We start from the raw sequence: 16,383 nt of genomic DNA on the forward strand, positions 1-16,383 counted from the left end.
CCTTTTCTTGGTATGTGGGAGTCCCCACAACATAAAATCTGGTTTAGAGCTGAGTTTGAGACCCAACTTCTTATCCATAGATGTGTCATGTGGGGAAAGTTACTTAAGTTCATTGCCTCAGTTTCCTCATTCATAAAATAAAAGTACATCCATCACAAAAGGTGGTTGTGAGGGTTTAATGAAATCATGTATACAGAAGTGGTTAGCACAGTGCCTAGAACATAAAAAACATTCAACAGATGATAGCCATTGTCACTTTTATTGTTATTGATGAATTAGTTTTATGTAGAAAGGAATCCAAAGGTTAGGTTTTGGAAAGAGTAGTATCTCTTCTAATTAGATAGCAGAGAAATAGGTCAGAATGGGTATGAATGCATGGGGATGTAGATTACAAATCAAAATCCTCACCCCACTTTCCTTACCAATACCTAGTTGTGTAGAACAAGAAATCAATATGTATAAGGACTCCAAAGAACCTAGAAATATCTATTATAAAACTGCATTAAAACAGTACCCACCTGAAGTTCCATATATATTCAAACAAAATTATTTTTTTAGCGAAAATTCATCGTGCTATTTGTGTTTCCAGGACATAAGACAAAGGATTTTTTTTTTCTTTTTAATATAGAGTATCATTAACGTCCAAAATTGTATCCAAAGAATCTTCAGTGTTCTGCAGTAAGGAGAACAAAGGACCTAGTACAATATTAAAATTGCTTTGAAGTCTTGTGATTTACACTAAAAATTAATGCAAATATTGCTCAGTACATTGGTATGTTTTAATATAAAAATATTTTTACTTCACATGGAGTAAATATTGCTGATCTAGGGAGATATGCCATATTTCTCACTGACCCTGCCACACTGATTTAAGATAGATCAAGATTTTTAGGTCCAAACCAAACAGTAACAACAGAATTTTACTAAACTTGTCTACTTACTCTACTTATTTTGATACTTAAAAAAAAAATACTGAGGTCATCACACAAGATGATTGGCCAATTTGACTTTTAAATCAATCAAAAGGGTTTTTACATATTAATATTGAAGAAACCTTAGTGATTAGCCTACAGATTTCAATTTTGAATCATCTTTGGTCTAAGTAATATTTCCTAAAAAACATAAATGTAAATTACTTTATCAAAATAGTTGCTCAGAACAATTGTTGCTTAAATTTCATTGTATCATACTGTACACCTATGTGTTGCAACTAGTGAGGATACTCCAAAGCTGATATAATTTTAGTTTCCCTAACTTGTCCTGAACCTGCTTATGTTCACAGGCCCATTTTTTCTGATTTTATAGTCTAGTTGTCAGTGACAGGCACAGCCAAATTCTTTCTTTGTTCATCTGTCAGACTTTCTTTCAATAAGTTCCATTTGTGATAAATCTCCAACCTGTCTATATGTTTCTAATGGGAAATCAATGAAAGATTCAACCTTAATCATATTGGAGACATGAGGAAAAGGGACTCAACCCACAAAAAGCCACTTTTTGGTGATTGATATCAGCTATGTTTTCATTCAAACAAAGTTTTTCCTTCCCTAATCTTGATCCTATGGCTCTTTAACTACAAATGTGATATTAGTTTTCCTTTCACTGATTCTGTAACTGTCTTTGGTAATTATTAATTTAATGAGGATCTTGAAATAATATCCACTTAAGGTAAAACTGTCAAGAAAATGTAATAATTTACAATCAAGTTATTCCAATTTCTCATTAGGAGTCTAAATTCATTCACTCAGTCAAAAATATTTTTTAAATAATAAGAATTATAGGCAAGGCACTCTTCTGGGTAATTGTGTACCAGAAATACCAAGATGTGCAAGCCTCTGCCTGAAAAGAGATGACAGTCTAGTTACTTCCCAACAGAGGAGATGTTCAAAAGTACTGACAGATCTAACTCCTTTGAGCACTTACTATCAAATATACTTAATCACATGCTTAAAATTAAGCCATTTTCTTTTGGCATACATAATAGTAACTATCACATCACCTGTGGAAAGGTAATGTAGAACATTATTTTGAAAGAGACTATGCTCTAAATGTGAAAGGATACCTATAAAAAATGCAGTATCCAAAACAGCAAATATATTCAAGCCAAAATTTACAAACAAAATGTACAGTTACAAATAGACTTTAGTGAAGATTTTACTCCAAAAAAATTCTACCCACTAATGCATTAAATATAAATGCATTTGAATTAGCAATGTAACTTTTAAAAAGTATGTAATTTATGAAGTGTTCATAAAAATGGTTTTCTGAAAAAGGTCTTGTCTATAGAATTTCATATTTATTAAGAAGAGTGAGATAGAAAGCTATGCAAAGATAAATCCAAATATCCCAAGAGTTTAGTCAGAGCAAATTAAACTTTTGAATGAAATAATAGCATAACTAAAAAATTATGAGAAAAAGAACTTGACTCCTTAATTTATCACATAACAGTGTATACATTTGGTTTTAGCAAGGTATCATATAAGGAAACAAATTAAGTCAACATTATGTTGAAAAACATCTCCATGTTATCTCTTTTTAGTGGAATGGTAAAATTTTGCCCTAACATAAATTCTATCACTTCAAGTAACTCCTTCCTAAACATGATATATAAAATGGAAGCCATAAGAAAATTAGTCTCATTGTCAGGTCTGTTTTTTAATCTTTAGGTAAAAATAACCAATCAATTTAGCCTTCCTGTAATATTCCTTCTCCATACTATCATTTATCATACTTGAATGTTTTTAAATAGGCATCTTTAATTTAGGATGCCATCTCCTAAGAGTCATTTATAATGTCTTATTTGTATGGGTAGGAGAATTCATCAAACTTAATAAATAGGTTCAAGTCACATTTTTAGCCCAGACCTTTTTTGGTTGTACTTTATAGAAAATATTTATCAAAATATTAGCTTTGTGGCTGTAAAAATGTCTGCTACCTTTTGAATGTGATTTTTAGTAAAATCTTAGTATCACTTTATAAAGAATGCAGGATATACTTTTATGTTTGGCTTTCTCAGAGTAAAGAGATACACTTTAGTTAAAGCTAGTTGGCTTAATACTGGCTCAGAATTTAAAAGATGATTTTACTTAACGTTAATTAAACTGTTTTTTAGCTGTAAGCTCATAATTTTAACACTTGGCTTGTCTGCTACACTATTTTTGAATAGTAATGAAACACTATATACTATTTCATTTGGATGATGTTTATATAAATATGTAACCAAATATTGGAAAATTTTAAATCAACCTGCTACTAACCATGAACTCTAATACTTGGACATTTTTTATGACTCTCTCTCTTAATACACTAAAACATTCAATAACTGTTATTTGCACATTATGTGAAAAATTAATTTTTGACAAAATTTTATTCAGAACATTAGGAAAATCATACTCAAAATGCAGAAATAATCAGACTCTATATAACAATGCTGCATAGATAGTGGTATACAAGTTCCCTGACGCTAAGTGACTTCTTCCTAACTAAAACTTCAAGTCACCAGGTAGAAGATGGTGGAGGCATTATTTACTCTCTCTGAGGCTGGAGAAAACGGCTTTAATGGTGAGACGTCACACCATTTAAACAACAAAGATTAGATTATCCCCCAATTTAATTCTATTCCCTTCTTGTTATTTCTCAGAGATGAAAACTTAGAATGTAAGGATTATTGGAAGGGAACAGGAGGTAAATTACCTCTTAGGAGATACCCTGATCCATGCCTGCTTTAATCCGAGAAAACACTGAATTAAGTTTTAAAAATTACAACCACACCATTATGCTTAAGTAAAATTGCCAATATGAATACTTTTTTACATAATACATTATATGTATACATGAAGAAAAATCACCTGTTTCCAATCCTTTGACCTTCAGTAGAAAGAAGTGTTACCACTAATGGGGATCTGAAAAATAGTTTTCATGACAGAGCATTAACTCTATAAAGATCAAAATCATTTCTCAGTACTGAAAATAGCCTAAATCAATGACAAATGGCTAAATTTCTTAAGATTACTTTTTGAAAGGGAAGACAATTTATTTGGAAGGAATTTGCAGCTGGAAACATTGTTCATTAAGAAAACATTGTTACCCTGAGAAAGACCCTTAAAACTGCCAGTGCTTTCATAGGCCCCTAACACTGCATGAAGGAGCAATTTGTAGGCTCTAGCTTCTTACAGTTACCTATATGAAGAATGTCTTGACCTAAACAGTGATTTGGGCTTCTCTGTGATACCGATAACAGGTCATAGCCAAGTAACTAAACGTGATGGACTACAAGCAAATTTTGCATTCATTTTAAGCAGACTTCTTCCTTTTCCCTTTTCTGAGAGAGAGCTTGTAATTCTTCAAATGGCCTTGAACTCAAACCTACTGTTCACAAAAAATAATCTTCTGTAAGCAAATTGGTAGTTTTCTTATAATAGTAAACAATTTGTCTGGTTTACATTCTTTAATATATGCCTAGAAAATAAGGCATTAGTGATTCTTCATTGGCCACTGCAGAGCAGAGTGTCTTCTTTCTAATCAGAGGCATATGCAAACATTCCTCAAAGTGCATTGTTATTATTTTTAACATCTCTTATGCATTTACAAAGTCAACATTTGTGACTCCCTACATATTTTTAGTATAAAATAGTGCTTATTCCCAACACCTTACATATACCATAATTACTGGAGAAAAGACAAAATGAGAGCAGCTACAGAAGTAACAAGATATTTTTTACAAATAAAAATACAATATGCAAAACATGGCAAGTTAGTGATAACTGGTAGAATGAACTCCCAACAATATTCCACTTTGGGTTCCAAATTAAGATTTGACAAGTTTGAAGCCTTGTCCTGTGTCCAGCACGGTAGGAAGAAACCAATTCATTTTTAATCTTTTCAAGCACCTAAAACAAGTTTTGCAGATCCAAAAAAGGTTCAGACCACACAACCAATTTGCCAAATGCACTAGTGGATATGTAATACGAGGAAAGTACAACATCCAGTGCTTGGCCACATCGCTTCCCGTTGGCAAATGCAGAGTGTAGTCACTCCACCGTTTTGACACGCCATACACTGCTTTCACTGTGCGTCCCTTTTCAGTCCAGCAGATGTTATTAGTGGAGTTGCAGTTATATTCTACCCAGTCTTTTGTAAAGTCACCCAGCTGCGGTGGGTCAGCTTCTTCAATATCTATTGTTTTTGTCATCTCTGCTCCTTGCACTGCAATATACTGGTCATTGATTTTTCTCACTTCTTTCACCCAGGGGGTTGAATTCTCACTGTCTAATATGATAATAAGTCGGGAACAGAAGGAACCATTCTTTTCTCGCCACCATTCTAAAAGTGTGTCAAGGCGTAGTATGTCTCCACCTGTGAACAACAGAAAGTTCAGTAGAGCAAGAATTTCTGAAGTGTCTTACTAAGAATACTCTTTTGTCTTAAGTGTATTTTCTTTAAGTTCTTAAAATATGTAAGAAAAAAAAAGAGGGAGCCTTTTTTTCAAAGTATCTCTTTCAGAAGAATTTTTAAAAACAAAAAACAGACTTCCAGCTTCAGGTAAAAAATCAAACCAAAACACCCCCAACCCCCCAATCATCTTGTTATTCACATTAAAGAGGTATGCTATGATAAAATAAGAAAATTATTTTATAAAGTTCAATTTAGTGAAAAAAATTAAAATTATACAGCAAAGCAAATATTCTACATCAGGGGCAGCAAATTATGGCTCGTGGTCAAATCCAGCCTGCCACTTGTTTTGCACAGCCTGAGAGCTAAGAACTGATTTTACATTTTTAAATGGTAAAAAAAATTTTTTTAAAGAGAAGTTTGTGACATGTAAAAATTATAGGAAATTTATATTTCATATTTCTATAAATAACATCCATTTATTTATATTCTGTCTATGGCTGCTTTTATACTACAATGGTAGAGCTAAGTAGTTGCAACAGGGACTTTATGGCCTACCAAGCCAAAAATATCTGGTCCTTACAGAAAATGTTGGCTCACCCCGTTCTCCACTTCTAATGAATTAACTTATCTCCTCATATGTAGTTACCTACGAGATGAAAAACACCCTTCCTACCAGTAACAAGAATGAATTTGGAATGGGTTTATTTTTAAATCAGTTTTATACCTGAACAACAATAAAGGATTAAAAAAACATATACCAGAAAGGTCTAAAGTAAATATATTTCTGACTTAAAAATATATCTTACAGCTAGTATTTACATGTGGTTCATTATGGATGGGTTTTTTTTTTGCATTAACTTTTGATTTTTAAATATATTGCATTAAAATGTTATCGTCATCATTTAATTTTTAGCACCCTCTTAAATTCTGTGCCCCAAGCAACTGCCATGCTCACCTCACCCTAGTCCTGGCTCTGTCTCAAATGGTATTCTAATCCAGTCATTCCAATTCTAGGAATTTACCCTAAGGAAAGGGTAGAAATGCAGACAAAAAAATACATATAAAGCTCATCTTCCCACTGCTATCTAAGATAGTGTAAAATCTGAAACTACTGGGGGAACGGATATAAATTATGGTATAACCTTATGAGAAGAGGTTTATAATAAATGATATTTATAAAGAAATTTTAATGACAAAAATATCTATGATATTAGAAAAAGCATGACAGAGAAGTGTATCTACAAAAATAACAGCAGTAGTTATTTCCGGGTATTTGGATTTCAGGTGGTGTTTGTTATACTTCTTTATGTGATCCAAAATTTTTATGTTGAATATATGTTACTTTTATAATTAGAAAAAGTTTTAACATGCTATAATTTACTAATACAAGTTCCAACAACCTAACTTCAGAATATGTATTTTTAACAAGAGCAACCATGCTCTTTGCTAAACTATCAAAATGACAATACTGAAGAGATAGAGAATCCTTTAGAATTTGGATTCTATTAATAATATGACCTATAAAGTCAGGGTATATGACATTCTTTATGAATAATTAATATTCTTTTATTCATCAGCCTGCTGTATCTTAGACTGTGACAATGAAAAATTTGTTTCATGAACTGCTTTTACACTCATACCTATCAATCATCTCAGAGACACTATTTTTCACATATTACTAACATATCTTTTTTTTTTTTTTTTTTTGCGGTACACGGGCCTCTCACTGTTGTGGCCTGTCCCGTTGCGGAACACAGGCTCTGGACGCACAGGCTCAGTGGCCATGGCTCATGGGCCTAGCCGCTTTGCGGCATGTGGGATCTTCCCAGACCGGGGCATGAACCCGTGTCCCCTGCATCAGCAGGCGGATTCTCAACCACTGCGCCACCAGGGAAGCCCCAGGAGATATCTTTTTAAATATGATCAAGCTCACTTCTTTATGGCCAGTTTTATTAAACGTCTCTGGAGATGACAGGACAACACAGATTACAAGAGGAGTTATACAAATTCCATCTGCCACAAAAAATCATTGTTCTAACTTGCCTGCCTCATCGTTCTAACTTGCCTTCTACAACTATTTCAATAAATATTCTTCAGCACACTCTACACTAATTCTCTTATAAACACACTCTTTAGATATCAGCAAGAACCTACAACCAAGATTACTCTACCCAGCAAGGATTTCATTCAGATTCCATGGATAAATTAAAGGCTTTACAGACAAGCAAATGCTAAGAGAATGCAGCACCACCAAACCAGCTCTACAACAAATGCTAAAGGAACTTCTCTAGGCAGGAAACACAAGAGAAGGAAAAGACCTATAAAAACAAACCCCCCCAAATTAAGAAAGTGGTAATAGGAACATACATATCAATAATTATCTTAAATGTAAATGGATTAGATGCTCCAACCAAAAGACACAGACTGGATGAATGGATACAAAAACAAGACCCATATATATATGCTGTCTACAACAGACCCACTTCAGACTTAGGGACACATACAGACTGAAAGTGATGGGATGGAAAAAGGTAGTCCATGCAAATAGAAATCAAAAGAAAGCTGTAGTAGCAATTCTCATATCAGATAAAATTGACTTTAAAATAAAGATTATTACAAGAGACAACGAAGGACACTACACAATGATCAAGGGATCAATCCAAGAAGAAGATGTAACAACTGTAAATATTACGCACCCAACGTAGGAGCACCTCAATACATAAAAGGCAACTGCTAACGGCTATAAAAGAGGAAATAGACAGTAACACAATAATAGTGGGGAACTTTAACACCTCACTTACACCAATGGACAGATCATCCAAACAGAAAATTAATAAGGAAACAAGCTTTAAATGACACAATAGACCAGAAAGATTTATTGATATTTATAGGACATTCCATCCCAAAACAGCAGATTACACTTTCTTCTCAAGTGCGCACAGAACATTCCCCAGGATAGATCACATCTTGGGTCACAAATCAAACCTCAGTAAATTTAAGAAAACTGAAATATCAAGCTTCTTTTCTGACCACAACACTATGAGATTAGGAATGAATTACAGGGGAAAAAACACGAACATATGGAGGCTAAACAATGTGTTACTAAATAACCAAGATATCACTGAAGAAATCAAAGAGGAAACTAAAAAATACCTAAAGACAAATGACAATGACAACACGACGATCCAAAACCTTTTGGATGCAGCAAAAACAGTTCTAAGAGGGAAGTTTATAGCTATACAAGCCTACCTCAAGAAACAAGAAAAATCTCAAACAATCTAACCTTACATCTAAAGGAACTAGAGAAAGAAGAACAAACAAAACCCAAAGTTAGCAGAAGGAAAGCAATCACAAAGATCAGAGCAGAAATAAATGAAATAGAAACAAAGAAAACAATAGCAAAGATCAGTACAACTAAAAGCTGGTTCTTTGAGAAGATAAGCAAAATTGATAAGCCATTAGCCATCAAGAAAAAGAGGGAGAAGACTCAAATCAATAAAATTAGAAACGAAAAAGGAGAAGTGACAACAAACACTGCAGAAATACAAAGCATCGTAAGAGACTACTGCTAGCAACACTATGCCAATAAAACGGACAACCTGGAAGAAATGGACAAATTCTTAGAAAGGCATAACCTTCCAAGACTGAACCAGGAAGAAATAGAAGATATGAACAGACCAATCACAAGTAATGAAATTGAAACTGTGATTAAAAATCTTCCAACAAACAAAAGTCCAGGACCAGATGGCTTCACAGGTGAATTCTATCACATATTTAGAGAAGAGCTAACACCCATCCTTCTCAGACACTTCCAAAACATTGCAGAGGAAGGAAAACTCCCAAACTTGTTCTATGAGGCCACCATCACCCTGATACCAAAACCAGACAAAGATACTACAAAAAAAGAAAATTACAGACCAATATCACTGATGAATACAGATGCAAAAATCCTCAACAAAATACTAGCAAACAGAATCCAACAACACATTAAAAGGATCATACACCATGCATGATCAAGTGGGATTTATCCCAGAGATGCAAGGATTCTTTAATACATGCAAATCAATGTGATACACCATATTAACAAATTGCAGAATAAAAACCATATGATCATCTCAATAGATGCAGAAAAAGCTTTTGACAAAATTCAACACCCATTTATGATAAAAACTCTCCAGAAAGTGGGCATAGAGGGAACCTACCTCAACATAATAAAGGCCATATATCATAAAGGCAAACCATTCTCAATGGTGAAAAACTGAAAGCAGTTCCTCTAAGATCAGGAACAAGACAAGGATGTCCACTCTTACCACTATTATTCAACTTAGTTTTGGAAGTCCTAGCCACGGCAATCAGAGAAGAAAAAGAAATAAAAGGAATACAAATTGGAAAAGAAGTAAAACTGTTACTGTTTGCAGATGACATGATACTACTATACATAGAGAATCCTAAAGATGGCACCAGAAAACTACTAGAGCTAATCCATGAATCTGGTAAAGCTGCAGGATACAAAATTAATGCACAGAAATCTCTTGCATTCCTGTACACTAATGATGAAAAATCTGAAAGAAATTAAGGAAACATCCCCATTTACCACTGCAACAAAAAGAATAAAATACCTAGGAATAATCCTACCTAGGGAGACAAAAGACCTATATGCAGAAAACTATAAGACACTGATGAAAGAAATTAAAGATGATACCAACAGATGGAGAGATATACCATGTTCTTGGATTGGAAGAATCAATATTATGAAAATGACTATACTGCCCAAAGCAATCTACAGATTCAATGTAATCCCTATCAAATTACCAATGGCATTTTTTACAGAACTAGAACCAAAAATCTTAAAATTTGTATGGAGACACAAAAGACCCCGAATAGCCAAAGCATTCTTGAGGGAAAAAAACAGAGCTGGAGGAATCAGCCTCCCTGACTTAAGACTATACTGCAAAGCTACAGTAATCAAGACTATGGTACTGGCACAAAAACAGAAATTTATATCAATGGAACAGGATAGAAAGCCCAGAGCTAACCCACGTACCTAGGGTCAACTAATCTATGACAAAGGAGGCAAGGATATACAATGGAGAAAAGACAGTCTCTTCAATAAGTGGTGCTGGGAAAACTGGACAGCTACATGTAAAAGAATGAAATTAGAACACTCCCTAACACCATACACAAAAATAAACTAAAAACAAACAAAAAAATCAGTAAACTGAACATCTAGAACTTATTTCCAAAGCCACCTTTTAAAAAATACTTGAGATAAATTTTAAAGGACTTAAGAAAAATGCAAACTTTTGGCAAAATGTTTACATTAAGTAATAAATCCTTCATGGAAATGTACAACATGTTTGCTTCTTAAATTACTTTCTTTTAAAACTTAAAAATTACTAAGGATATATGCATGGTCACCAAAATTATGCCTTTTTCGACCCATTTGCTTAGGGAAGAGGTTATTATTATAAGCACTGCAGTAGTTTTCAATAATCAATCCCTGTTTTTGGGTCTGAAATATATTTCTGTAAAGATTTTTGAGCAGACTAGAACTTTTTCTCTTGTGCTCTGAAGTACACAGAATGCTATACTTTACCTGAACTTGAAATAGCCATAAAAATTAAAAAGTTATTTTACACACTGTTATTAAAAAGTATAGGTCAAGTAAATGATTTTATAAACCATTATACTGACGTAGTTTTAATGCTGACTAGCTTCTTCTATATTACAGTATTTTGAAAATGGGTGAACCATGCTAACAAAAATATCTACTGAACCAGAACATGCCATTTCTCTATCTTCATGGTTTTCATCTTTGGCAGCAACATGGTGCAATAGGGGGAAGATTTTAGGGGTCAGGGAGATCTGGGCTTGAATCATGATTCCATCACTTAGTAGTAGTATGACTATAGATAAGTTATGTAACCACTTTCAGCTTTCATTTCATCCTCTGAAAAATGAAGATAGAGATGATAGTATTTACTTCAAGAAATTTCAAGTGAAGATTAAATCTAATAATGTGTATAAAGTACCAAGCATAGCAGCTATGCTTCAAATGTGCTCAGTAAGTATTAGTTTGCCTTTACTCCTTCTAGACAGCCATTGAGTTATTCAATATTTATTTGCAAAACCAAAAAATGTATTTATAATAAAACCCTGGAAACCAATCTGGCATGAAATTAGTGAGACCATGATGGTTTAAAATCGTGTCTCCTTTAACCTTGAGTTTATTTCCTTTCTTCTGGAGTTCTTGTATTGGCGCTCTACCTCTGTCCTTCCATAATACTTTTGTTTTATATTTTTCTTTGATCTGAATATCGTTTTCTACTTATATTTTATGATTATTTTATTGTTTGTGTTCATGGTGTAAAACATCTGAAATATTTTATAGAAAAAAAAGTAGGACATAATTAAATCTAAAAACTATTTCTAATCTAAAATAAGAAATTACCTTTTTTTGTGATTCATTCAGTGATTTCATCCATCTATCTATATTACTTAAGGATCTCCTACTATATGCCAGACTCTCTTCCAGGCACTAAGCAAGTAATTCATAAAACAAAGCCTTTGACTTACAGGGTCTCATTTCTCCCTTGGCAAGGAGACTTAATATTACCCCTTCTATTTACAGATGAGAGAACTGAAACAGAGAAACTTGCCTCAAACAACACTGTTGGGGCAAATGAGGACCAAGCACTGACCTAAGCACTACTGCAACCATATCGTATCACCTGCTGCTTAAAGCTATGGTGAGCTTTCTAACATAAATAAAACTCCATATATGAAGAACTACTGAAATCAGCATCCTGTAACACCTTAAAGACTTACAAGTATTAGTCAAATAAGTTGATCAGCTTCTGAAAAATGTAACTACATTTAATAATTCTGAAAATACTTTAAAGGGAAACTAATTATAAGTCTTAGATCAAGCAGTCAGATTTTTTCTTCCAATCAACACAAAACATAATTTTCAAAACCTTTAGAGATTACTAAAATTATGCTAAACAAGTATGCCAGAGAAAAGGCAAACAAAACAGTCGTATGTATACTTGGTAATCTGTGAAGTGGAAAACTGAGAATTTGGAAACTTAATGTTTCAGTGTGAAGGACAGATTTCCACGAATAGGCATATTTTTACAATAGTGAAATTGCCAGAGGTGGATTTACCTGCAAGAGCCCACTCTCCTGTACCATGGGTGTGCCCACTGTAATACAAAACATACGTATCATGTCTAGGTCCATCCACAGTCCGAAGTTCAAGGAAAGCTTTCAGTTTGGAATGTAGAGTATCAAAGGACAGGCCACTTGTAGAATAGTCACATCCATAGGTCTCAATCATGTGATATGCAAAAAACCTTTGGATAGCATTGAGCATGCCAGTAGACCTCAAATTTAACTCCTGTACATGTTCTGGTGGAAGAAGTGTTGGCTGACCATCAGGACTGAAGAAGGAGAAAAAAAGATCATTTTAGTGTTTATGAAGTGTTCATTCTATGTCACATTCCTATTCTTCATTTATAATAAATTATCTAAGAATCATAAGTGGCTAATTAAATGGCAGGATTTTTTTTAAGAAAAACATCTTTCCTAAATTTTCTACAGTGATAAGAATTAAGCTTGGAAAATCAAAGCCTAGTTTCTAAAAATTATATTTCTTATCAATAAAACTGGAAGCTGGGAGAATATCTCCAAATGTAGATAGTACTACTCTTCATTCTTTATTCATATCTTCTTACCAAATGACAGATATTAAACAAAACTTTAAAAAGCAAGACTGTACTAATTCTACCCCCAAAATGTTTCTAGAATACCTGGGTGGGGACAATAATGAAAGTACTTTTTTGAGAAAAAAATTTTAACAAAATATGGAAGCGATATTTTAAATTATATATTTAATTTCTGTGTTGAAAAAGATAGTCTTTATAAAGTTGTGTTCAAGTTTTACTAACTTAAGGTACATAAATGATAGAACTTACCTTTTAATAAATGACAGAACTTACCTTTTAATAAATGACATTTTAAAACAATTATTATGGACTTCCCTGGTGGCACAGTGGTTAAGAATCCGCCTGCCAATGCAGGGGACATGAGTTCGAGCCCTGGTCTGGGAAGATCCCACATGCCACGGAGCAACTAAGCCCACGTGCCACAAGTACTGAGCCTGCGCTCTAGAGCCCATGAGCCACAACTACTGAGCCCACGCGCTGCAACTACTGAAGCCCGCACACCCAGAGCCTGTGCTCTGCAATGAGAGAAGCCACTGCAATGAGAAGCCCGCGCACTGTAACAAAGAGTAGCCCCTGCTCGCCTCAACAAGAGAAAGCCCAGGTGCAGCAACGAAGACCCAACGCAGCCAAAAATAAATGAATACATAAAATAAATAAATTTATTTAAAAAAATTATTACTATTTAGGTCCACTGCCTTATATACTACTGAATACTAACTGAAGACTTAGACCTGATCCTGGAATACATGTAAAATGGTACTTTAGTAAAGATAATAAACCAAGTCTTAAAACTAGCAGAATCAAATCAATATTGAGGGAGAAAAATTCATAACTCTTATCCAGAAAAGAGATTTCTAGTAGGAATTTTGAAAACTTTATATTTTGCTTCATGTATTATCAATACTATTCTATTAATTCTATAAAAGTTTTCATTAAAAGAACAAAACATTTTGTCCCTATCTGTATCATTTAACAGCCACAAAACAGCAAAAGAATAAAGCAATGCATAATCAAAAATTATAACAGAATAAAAATCTAACTGTGCAAATTACTACTTCCACATATTCTTCCTGCAGAGTTGTCACATCTTACTTTATGTGATCCTTCTAAACGTATTTCTTTTACTTCTCATGAGAATCTTCAACTTATATGTCAAGTCTTTAATATGGAGGAAATATTTACTATGTGTTTTTTATGTCAAATATTTGAAATCAGATAAAAAGTTCATTTCAAGCCCTCTCCCACCCCTGGCCAAGGAAAGTATGATGACTGCTTGGTCAACAGAATTCATTAATGGAAAGGAACTATTTTTTTCTACTTCAAAGGTACTTAACTACAAAAGAAAAACTAAAATTTGGCAATATTTACAGACTGAAACAGGTTTGCCATACATTTAGGGTCAAAAATATTTCCAAATAAAACTGCAATCAAATACTTAACTTCACTGCCAATGTTTTTGGATTCGTGGTATTTGTATGACACTTTCTAGTAGTGTTTTTACATTTATAGTCTCATTAGCTCTTCATAACATTTCTCTATATGGGCAGAATGGTATTGTTTGCATTTTAGATAAAGACACTGAGGTCCAGAGAAGTTATGATCTGCCTAAAGTAACACAGAACTAGAATTTAGAACACTGAGGTCCAGTGTACATTCTATTATACTTCACCATGTTGTTTCACATTTTCTTAAACAAGATATCCCTCTCTAAAGAAAGGGCAGGAACTTTACTTAGAAAATCCATTCATATTTTATGAAAATCCATTCATATTTTATGATTTTTAGCTAAAATATAAGCTAATCACATTTATCAAAAATAAAATTTTAATTGAACCCTGAAGATTATATTATTACTCAGAGTAGATAAAGGTTTTTAAACATTTGGGATAAATGGAAAATAAAAAAGCAAGAGTATTATACTTTGAGAATATTATAGTTTTGAAAAAATGAGCTATCATCTTATACCAATATTAGCAAAATATTAAGAGTCAAGTAGCTATTACTTATTATACTAGGTTACTGTACCTGCAGAAGTTGGTGGGAATCACAATAGCATATCCAACAGATGTTCCTCCTAAACAGTTACCCAATTCATGGAAGAGGCCATGAGCCATAGATTCCAATGGCAAAACAATCAGAAACATGCTCAAGAAGATTCCATTTGTTGGCTAAAAAAAATTTAAAACAGCATGTTTACACAGAGTGTGTGACTGAACTTATATATGTGTATATGTATATATATTTACATAAATGCATATTCATTTTTTGCCTCTACTTCCAAAAAGGATAAAAAGGATAATTAATGACCTAAAAATCGTTATAAGTTGAAAGAGATAAGTGTATACATGGATAAGCAATGAACCCTAAATTTACCTCTAAGCTGCTTGGAAGTCATGGCAAAACAAATACAGCACACTGCATTTTTATGATGTGCTGTATTTTTATGATGGGATGTCAAGTAACATCCCACTCAAGCTAAAAAACAAAACAAAAATATAACCACACCCTTGATATGACAGAGAAAAAGCCAGAAAACAAATCCTTTCCTGTTAAAACCCACATGCTCTAAATCATTTTACAAATAACACACTCATTTACTTTATCAGAAAAGGTACTTTAGAAAGGGCTTTTTTTCCCCCTGTGAAATGTCCAGAAATTAAGAGAAAATCTTAAACTGTAAGCTCCTTAAAGCTATCAAAATGAATTCCATTCTTAAATTAAACTTATAACAAACTTTTCCTTTGAAAAGCTCTAGACTATAAATTCAAAACTAAAAAAAAGTATATATATATATATATATATATATACACACATACATACATACATACATATAAAGACATATATTGAAGACATTTAAGCAGCCTAAAAACAGAATGGAAAAAGGGAGGCAGGAGACATATTAAGAGAAAACAAGATTTAAGTAGTATTTGCAATTAAAAGAAACAAACAAAAAATTAAAGGATCCATTTAAATGAAAAGGAAAAGGAAGGATGAGTCACTCAGAACTGACCTATATTTTTACAATACGGATAGTATCCCACATTTTTTGTGTTGCTACTGCACATATTACAGAGTTATGTGTCTATGTGCATGAATACAGTTTTCTAACACTAAGAAGTGGTTCATTTGATCGGAATTTCAATAAAAAAATAAAGCTGACTCCGATAATGGAAAAATGGATATAATGCCCTATTTTTGGTACATTCTGTGTTATCAGTTACATAAATAATACAGTACATGCTCAATTTAGAAACAATAGAAAATA

General features: G+C 33.2%; 1 protein-coding gene across 2 annotated transcripts in view; it reads right to left on the reverse strand.

The window, feature by feature from the left end:
* Positions 1 to 160: 160 nt before the first annotated feature.
* Positions 161 to 16,383, reverse strand: part of TMEM168 (transmembrane protein 168) — a 51,042-nt gene continuing 34,819 nt past the window's right edge. For both annotated transcript variants that reach the window (XM_060020752.1, XM_060020754.1), the window contains 3 exons: positions 15,144 to 15,286; positions 12,559 to 12,833; positions 161 to 5,352 (listed from right to left, as the gene is read on the reverse strand). In XM_060020752.1, the coding sequence (XP_059876735.1) occupies positions 4,805 to 5,352; positions 12,559 to 12,833; positions 15,144 to 15,286 (966 nt within the window). In that variant the 3' untranslated portion in view covers positions 161 to 4,804. The remainder of the gene's footprint in view (positions 5,353 to 12,558; positions 12,834 to 15,143; positions 15,287 to 16,383) is intronic.

The sequence above is a fragment of the Delphinus delphis genome, chromosome 9 (genome assembly GCF_949987515.2).
Source record: "Delphinus delphis chromosome 9, mDelDel1.2, whole genome shotgun sequence".
Classification (NCBI taxonomy): Eukaryota; Metazoa; Chordata; class Mammalia; order Artiodactyla; family Delphinidae; genus Delphinus; species Delphinus delphis.